Here is an 8,811-nt window from a genome sequence, read left to right on the forward strand (position 1 = left end):
AAAAAATGATTTTCTTTTGAATTTACCTCCTTTATATGACTGATTGTGTGACATATGTTTATAGCTCAGAGCTAGAACTTTGCTTCCACCTAACTCTGTGTATCCTTTACTGCAGTGAGTGACGGATTGGAACTGAGACCAAAATATAAAGGAATTTTGCATTGCTTGACCACCATTTGGAAACTTGATGGACTACGGGGACTTTACCAAGGAGTAACCCCAAATGTGTGGGGTGCAGGTTTATCCTGGGGACTCTACTTTTTTTTGTGAGTAGCTCTGGGAGATTTTACAGTTATAAATACAAAGGAATTTTTGTTTTTAATGAATTTTTAAAAAATCGGTGAAACAAAATGAATCATTTAAGCAGTTTCTCTGACTTCAAGAGCTAGGAAGCATAGAATGCCTTGTTAGTCTCATTTTCTGTAAGCTTTTATCATTTATCAGAGGCATTTGGTTTGGGAAAAAGTTCTTAATAAGAAGAAGGTAAAAGGATGAGATGGACATTCTTCCAGAAACCATTTCTGTGAGATGCATCAGGAAGGTGGCTTCCCAGAATACGTGTGATTCATACTGAAGTTGAAAGGGCAGAAGTGGACAGATCTTGGAGCCCTCATAAGAACATGTATCACAGGACAGCCCTTTGGGAAAAGAGAGTCAAAACCAGTGCATGACTGAAAGAGTCTGAGGCATGTTTCTTCTTATCTCCTATTTGACCTGCTCCTTCATCCTCATAGCTTATTCATTTTCTCACTCCTTTACTGGCATCACCATTTGTTATTCCTGCCAGTGGATGCTTACTGAAAAAGTCACAGACAGCATCTGTGGCAGCCACTTTTCAAGTTACTGAGTGTTCAAGGGTGAGGAAACAAAGCGTTATCAACCTGAAGTGGAGGAGCATGTGCTGCCCTGAGCTTGCCTCTGATATTTGAAACTGAATCCATGAATGGGGAGGCTTTTGTTTATCACATGGAATTTTAGGGAAACATCAGTTCAGTCGCTCAGTCGTGTCCGACTCTGTGACCCATGGACTGTAGCATGCCAGGCCTCCTTGTCCATCGCCACCTCCTAGAGTTTACTCAAACTCATGTCCATTGAGTCAGTGATGCCATCCAACCATCTCATCCTCTGTCGTCCCCTTCTCCTCTCACTTTCAATCTTTCCCAGCATCAGGGTCTTTTCAAATGAGTCAGTTCTTTGCTTCAGGTGGCCAAAGTATTGGAGTTGCAGCTTCAGCATCAGTCCTTCCAGTGAACCTTCAGGACTGATTTCCTTTAGGATGGACTGGTTGGATCTCCTAGCAGTCCAAGGGACTCTCAAGAGTCTTCTCCGACACCACAGTTCAAAAGCATCAATTCTTCACCACTTAGCTTTCTTTATAGTCCAACTCTGACATCCATACATGACTACTGGAAAAACCATAGCTTTGACTAGATAGACCTTTGTTGGCAAAGTAATGTCTCTGCTTTTTTAATATGCTGTCTAGGTTGGTCATAACTTTTCTTCCAAGGAGCAAGCGTCTTTCTATCTCATGACTGCAGTCACCATCTGCAGTGATTTTGGAGCCCAGAAAAATAAATCTGCCACTATTTCTCCTGGTATATTTGCCTTTTCCTCTTTTGTGTCCTGTAGTTTACTTGATCTCTCATAATCTTATGGTAGGGTCCAAACCAACCTTAAAATGTTTTGTAAGTGAAAACAAAATAAAAACCAGTCTTAATATTGTTTAAATATTTTTCCTATTTTCAGTTGTAAGGTATGCTTAGATGGGTGAAACTGTATGTATAAAATTTATTGTGTTAATAACTTTAGAGTTGTGTGGATTCTTTAAAGAGAGTTTCTAAGGGCAAGCCATGTAAGGTTTAATGTGTTGAAATCATCTTATAATAAAAGAATATACTTGTTTTATGAGGAAATGGATTGGTCAAGTTTGGAAAGATTTATTTAGTTGAAGTCGTCTTCCTGGAAGAAGATGGAAATTGGAGTTAGAGAAAAAAAGGAGATTGATGACTCCCTTAACTCAGAAGTATTTTGTGGCTGTTTTCCGCCAAGTAAAGTAGAAATGTCAGTGTTCCATTCAAGTGTGGCTCAATTAGCCAGGTCTTCCCATCCACTTCCCATCACTCTGCACATGCTCCTGTTTCCCTATTGAAGCTGCACCTGTTTCTCCACACCTGGCTCAGTGCTGCCTCCTCTGATCAGTAGTAATTTCTGAATCTCTCATGATATCATCTGTGTTATCTTTTGTTATGATTAACAGTTGAGTGTGTGATGAAAATATTTTACATATGTATTGCCAGCCTTCCATATTTGGGGGGGGTGGGGATGGTGTAGTCTTCCAGTAAACCCATTGTTTGAGAAAGGTCTTATTTTGTAGTTGGATTATGCATTGACTTCTACTTTTGGGATATTGTTAAATTACCCACAGTTTAAAATAGCATTTCCTGCTTTGTGACCCCCATTCAAATATTTATCCCAGTGTTGTTTTATTCTTCCAGTTACAATGCCATCAAGTCATATAAGACAGAAGGCAGAGCAGAACGGTTGGAGGCAACAGAGTATCTCATCTCAGCTGCTGAAGCTGGTAAGGTGGTGTGTGAAATATAAAACATCAGCTTCCAACTTGGTTTTCACTTTTGTTCTTTATTTGCCTTTTTTTCCTGTGAACATCTGAGTTTAATTATGCTCCTCTAACTATACTAATCAGTTATTGCATGAAATTTCCTAGAAGGCAGGTATACTGATGGATTACCCTGAGTAGATTTCAAGAATTTTACTTATCACAAAGGATATAACATTTAGAATGCTTATGACTCTGATTCAAGATGATTTGATATAGGGTTCTTCAACTAAAGTATGATTTCAATCTTCAAATTAAACAATTTAGTAGCCTTGTTTATTGGAGAAGGAAATGGCAACCCACTCCAGTGTACTTGGCTGGAGAATCCCAGGGGCGGGGGAGCCTGGTGGGCTGCCGTCTATGGGGTCGCCCAGAGTCGGGCACGACTGAAGTGACTTAGCAGCAGCAGCAGCCTTGTTTAATTGCCTCATGTATGTATAATATTCAAACTTATGGGGATGCTCAGGGGTTGTACCTACAACTGTAAGATGTGGTTCCTGAGGCACAGACCTAGGGTTAATAAATGGGTAGGCATGGTTTTTGGTGGTCTTAAAACAAAGTAGGACTTATAAGTCCTGCTTTGATACCTTGTTATCTTGGTTCTTTTGCAGGGGGTTGGCGGGTGGGCGGAAATGTCATGTCACGCCACACAGTCTGTGAGCACTTAGTTCCCCCACCAGGTGTAAAAGCGCTGAGTCCTAATCACTGGACCACCAGGAAATTTCCCCACCCTGGTTTCTTAATGTTTATTGAATTTTTAAAATTTTATAGATTTATTAATTTAAGGGTAATTGCTTTACAGAATTTTGTTGGTTTCTGCCAAACCTCAACATGAATCAGCCATAGATATACATAGGTCCCCTCCCTCTTGAACCTCCCTCTGATGTTTACTGATTATTTTTTAAGGCAAGAACTATCTTGCTCATTTTTGAATACCTGCCTAACTGCTGTCAGAGACCTGACTCACAGTAGGACTCAATATTTGTTGAATAAAGGACTACTTAGGAAACGTAGCAAATGAGAAACTAAACCAGATTATTCATTTATTTATTAACTTGTCACTTTCTGTAAAAAAATGTAAATATTACTTCTGTCTTTATGTAGTTATTTAATTTTTGAGGTGTAGTGGCTACTTTGAGTGGGTTTGAGGAAGACTGTGCCGACGCTGAGGTGCGTATACGTGTGCACATGCCCAGATGGTTGAGATGCTGGTTTCCTGGTCCTTTCCCCAGTCTTCAATCCCCATGGCTTGTACTGTGTCCCCCTCTTAAGCGTCTGTATCTCTTCATCAGCATCTGCTTCCCAGGACCGCCATCTGTTCTCCACACCTTGTTTAGGAGCCAGGACATCTTTGCTGTCCTCACACCTCTCAAAGGGAGTGTTTCACATTTACCTCCTTTTAAATTTACTTCTCACTAACCACATGGAGAACCTTTTAAGACCACCCAAAACTATGTCTACCCATTCGTTAACCCTAGGTCTGTGCCTCAGAGACCACATTTTACAGTTGTAAATACAACCCCCGAGCACCCCCCATTCTTTATATAAACAGACTGTTCTTAATTCGGATTGTCAGAAGTGAGAAGATACCTGTATGCTGAGTAATAATAGTATCTAAATCTGATTTCAGGAGCCATGACCCTCTGCATCACCAACCCACTATGGGTAACAAAAACTCGCCTTATGTTACAGTACGATGGTGTTGTTAATGCTTCACAGCGGCAATATAAAGGAATGTTTGATACGCTTGTGAAAATATATAAGTATGAAGGTGTGCGTGGATTGTATAAGGTAATAAATTATTACCAACATATTTCTAATATCTGACAATTGTAATTTCCTTTGACTCTGTTGTCTGAGTTCTGAATGACCTGTAGTCAGTCCTGAAAAAAAGCCAAATTTGGGCAAGGAACAATTTAATGAAAACTGAAATCTGCATTGAAATTGTACTTTAAACCATTTGTCCTCACTACCATAAGTAGTATCATGACGCTGGTGGGTGAGAGAAGCACTGTCTAAAACTTTCAGTAACCATTTCTCTAAGTCACACATTGAAGTCACCCATCCCTTACTCCTCTCCCTGTAAGCTGTGGTCCTTTGGGAACTTCCTTGGTTTAGCCTTTTTTAATTTTTTTTAGGGGTTTATTCCTGGGCTGTTTGGAACATCACATGGTGCCCTTCAGTTTATGGCATATGAATTATTGAAGTTGAAATACAACCAACATATCAATAGATTACCAGAAGCACAATTGGTAAGATGAATTTGAAGAAAAAAAATTTTTTTTGGTATTTACTTTTATGGGCATTTAATAGACGGAAATTTTATCATGTGTAGTAGTATTGCTATGATGAGTACCGACTCTGCCACTAATTTAATTTATAGCTAAATACTCTATAGGCTAATGACACATAAATGTTAAAAGTAGAACAGGTAAATGTTAAAAAAAGAGTTTGTGTTAAGAGAGGAAGCTGATTTTCACTTATGGATCCACTTCAGTGTTTTCCTATCTTTATTTTTAAAGAAATTCCATCTAAAAAAAATGTCTTATATTGTCATTTTAGAGCACAGTAGAATATATATCAGTTGCAGCACTATCCAAAATATTTGCTGTGGCAGCAACATACCCCTACCAGGTTATAAGAGCTCGTCTGCAAGATCAGCACATGTTTTACAATGGTGTATTGGATGTAATGACGAAGACATGGAGGTAAGAGCACATATATGTTAGAATGGCTCTTAGGAGGTACCTTATAAATCTTAAACTATCCAGCTGACATTAGTTTTATAGCAAAGACCATGTCTGTGGTGAAGACATGGCTGATGGCTCCTTTCTGAACATATCCCATTTACTAGATGAGACTTCACTTCATTTGTAAAATTTGAATCTCTGTGTTGACAGAGTTGTTTATAAAAATCAAATGAGATATGTGAAAGTGCTTTGGCAAATTAAATTTTAGGTGTTGTAAACTATTTGAATGGCATTGAGCATAGGGAGCCATAAAAAAACTAATTTAATATAATTACGAAGGCCCCACATCTCTACCGGTATCAGGACTTTTGCAAATAACTTGTTTCTGTATGTGGAATAGACGCTTGTTCTTTGGTATGGGAATCCTTAAATTGTTACAGGTAGACATCCCCATGTTTCTTTTTAATTCTAAAAGGTCAGAACAGAATATTCACCATTTCAATTCAGTTCACTTCAGTAAATTTGTATTGAGAACCTAAGTGAAAAGTTTCAAGGCCATATTCCAACTCTAGGCATGAAGGAAATACAGTTTTATTTTTGTGTGTGCTGTATTTAGTATTGTCTAGCATTTACTTATGAAATGTTTAATGCCCGTGTTAGATCAGTTAATACTCCTACATGTTCATACATTTAAAGGCATCTGGAAGATGGTTATGATTAAAGCGCTTTTTAGCTCATTTTGAGGTGTCCCTGCCCTTTCTTCCTCATTCCCACAAAAGGCATGTAAGCCCTACAAATGGTTCATAAACTGTTATTTCAGGACATAGAAAACATGAACTCAAATCCCAGTGAGGTTTAAATGCTGGCTCTGTGCCGTGTCTGCTAAACTTTTGTTTTCAGGCTAGTTCTCTAGGAAATTAAGTGTGTGTGTGTGTGTGTGTATATATATATATATTTTATTTTTTTTCTTTTTTTTTTTTTCCTCTCTCTCTCTCGCTCTAAAGGAAAGAAGGCATCGGTGGATTTTACAAAGGGATTGCCCCCAATTTGATTAGAGTTACTCCAGCCTGCTGTATTACCTTTGTGGTATATGAAAATGTCTCACATTTTTTACTTGGCCTGAGAAAAGATGACATAAACTAAGAGAAGATAATTCCAGTACCTCTGCCCAAGGCAGCAACATGCTCGTTTGTATTTGAGACATAAAACTCAGAAGATTACTGCACAGCAACATAGCTCATAATCAAACTTGGTCTATCATTAGAAGTCACAGAACGGCTCAGTCTTCACCGTGTTTTTCTGCTTTTGCCTTCCCCATGGGTATGGGACTTGGCTACCTCTCCCTGAAATGGCTGCCAGCAACACAACAGTAAAATTGACACCAAGTGGAGAATTTCACAAATTTTCTCCATTTCACTGTCCAAGTAGAAGCTGATTTGCAGCATTTGCCGGATGGATTTGAAGAATGCACTGCTTTTTCTGAACTCATTTGCCTGGATTGGCTTTAAAAATCAACCTCTGTGCAATAGCAAGAAAATGGCCTCTTAAAAGATGTCATTGATATTTGAAGAGTAAATTAAACATTAAGGATTTACTGGGAAAGATATTGCCCAAATCCTGACCATTTTTGAATTGGGAAAGTTTGGTGGGGAAAAAAAAATCCTCCATAAATGTGCTTTAGTTTTAATTCAGCTGGAATGCAATTGATATTTGAAAAATTCAAGAAGTTATATACTTCTTTTACTTTGAGAAATATCTGACATGTGTTGTCATTCCATCACTACTTTTTTCCCAGAGGCTGGTTTCATAATTTAAAATGTAATCCTGGATGCCACTATTATTTTTTGGCATAGATACTTACTGTCTTTTTAATTTAAAAAATCAGAACAAAATCCAGCAGTATTCAAATAGCCCTTATTTAGCCTTCCTGACCGTAAATCAGTAGCTAATAGATAACCTTATATAAATACTAGATGAAGGAGAGTATGTTTGTTGACAAACTGAAAATGAAAAGTTTTAACTTTCCCTTCAGATTTCAGATAGGTGGTTTCAGATCCCAAACAATTGATCAGTCTACATTGGTTGCTCAAAGTCAGCTTTAAATACAGATTACTCTAAAGGCCAGTCTTGATTTTACTTTTGAGTTATTCTAATTGTCTATAAATATAAAGGCCTCTGCCCCAAAATGATCCTTATGTCAACAAATATACCCTCAATCATCTAGTATCTATATAAGGTGATCTATTAGCTACTCCAGTAAGTAATTTTTATTTACATATGAATGCTTTTTTGCACTACCACCTGTTTGTTGTAAATAAAATATTGTGGTTTTCAAAGCCATATTTAAATGGTTCTTGGAAAAGAGGTCTATTTTTTATATTTTAAAAATGGCTTTGTTTTAAAAATAAAGATGAAATGATCAGTACTTAGTTGTATTTACTTTGTTATATGCAGGGGAATGCATTGTAAATATGATATATTTTCCTACTTTTGAATTAAACTATAATTTATATAAAATCCTGATAGTAGTCCCTATATGGAAAGACAAGTTGGATTGGCATTTGGAATTTTAGAGGTAGTGTCATTTGAATGCCTCCTATGTACCCCTAAATTAACAAGGCATAATTCCTGTTCTCTAAGGGCATACAGACTTGCAGGATGAATCAGCATTAAATAACTACAGTTCTAGATTAAGAACATGGAAGATTTCTAGAAACCCCGCAAGAGTTCTGAGGATTCATGCCATTTGAACAATGGTTACAGCACCCCTTACTGCTCTGTGCCATCTGTGTCTGCTAACATGCTTGAGGATGAAGCAGTAAATGAGCTACACAACATTCCTGCCTTTAGGGAATTCTCATTTTTTGTGTGAGTGACCAAAATATGCATAATATAACTTCAGGTATTAAATGCTAGAAGTAACTAAGGAATAGTGGGAATAGTGTTGCTATGTCACGTAGGACAGTTGAGGTCGGGAAAGGTCTCTTTGAGGAGGTAGTATTTGAAACATTGACATAAGTGAGGAAGCACGTCGCTATGATATGTCAGTGTATGAAAACGAGTCGATCTAAGAAATGGAAACTGTTATTTGAGTCAACTTTGAGGCTCAAACCCAGGAGGAGCATATCAGAAAGCTCTGAGAAGTGAAGTAAAGGCACAGTTTTGGAAGCTTGTTGAGACAGAGCTGTTCCTTAAGTGATGTATTATTGACAGTTTATACAATCCAGATCTAAGAATCATCATGGCCCCTTGTAAGATCAAGAAGGAATGTTATCTTTTAAGGAGCTGTCTTGCTGATGCTAGGAGAATGTTTCTCTTTATAGTTGAGCAGGTATTTCTGCTGATAAGGAAGTTTGGTGGATGCATAATGCAGATACACAATGCACAGTAGTGGGGACAGAGGCTACCAAAGGGCAGAGAAAAAATTGTTTAAATTTTTCTTGTCTTGCCGTAAAACATGAACTTTAATGATCAATGGGGGGAAACTGAAGTAGTCTTTCACTA

At 37.8% G+C, this 8,811-nt stretch overlaps 1 protein-coding gene across 2 annotated transcripts in view; it reads left to right on the forward strand.

The window, feature by feature from the left end:
* Positions 1 to 7,732, forward strand: part of SLC25A32 (solute carrier family 25 member 32) — a 32,496-nt gene extending 24,764 nt beyond the window's left edge. For both annotated transcript variants that reach the window (XM_061123626.1, XM_061123627.1), the window contains 6 exons: positions 116 to 266; positions 2,496 to 2,581; positions 4,248 to 4,408; positions 4,756 to 4,869; positions 5,180 to 5,325; positions 6,312 to 7,732. In XM_061123626.1, the coding sequence (XP_060979609.1) occupies positions 116 to 266; positions 2,496 to 2,581; positions 4,248 to 4,408; positions 4,756 to 4,869; positions 5,180 to 5,325; positions 6,312 to 6,450 (797 nt within the window). In that variant the 3' untranslated portion in view covers positions 6,451 to 7,732. The remainder of the gene's footprint in view (positions 1 to 115; positions 267 to 2,495; positions 2,582 to 4,247; positions 4,409 to 4,755; positions 4,870 to 5,179; positions 5,326 to 6,311) is intronic.
* Positions 7,733 to 8,811: the final 1,079 nt, after the last annotated feature.

Source organism: Dama dama, chromosome 21, assembly GCF_033118175.1.
Source record: "Dama dama isolate Ldn47 chromosome 21, ASM3311817v1, whole genome shotgun sequence".
In the NCBI taxonomy this organism is placed as follows: Eukaryota; Metazoa; Chordata; class Mammalia; order Artiodactyla; family Cervidae; genus Dama; species Dama dama.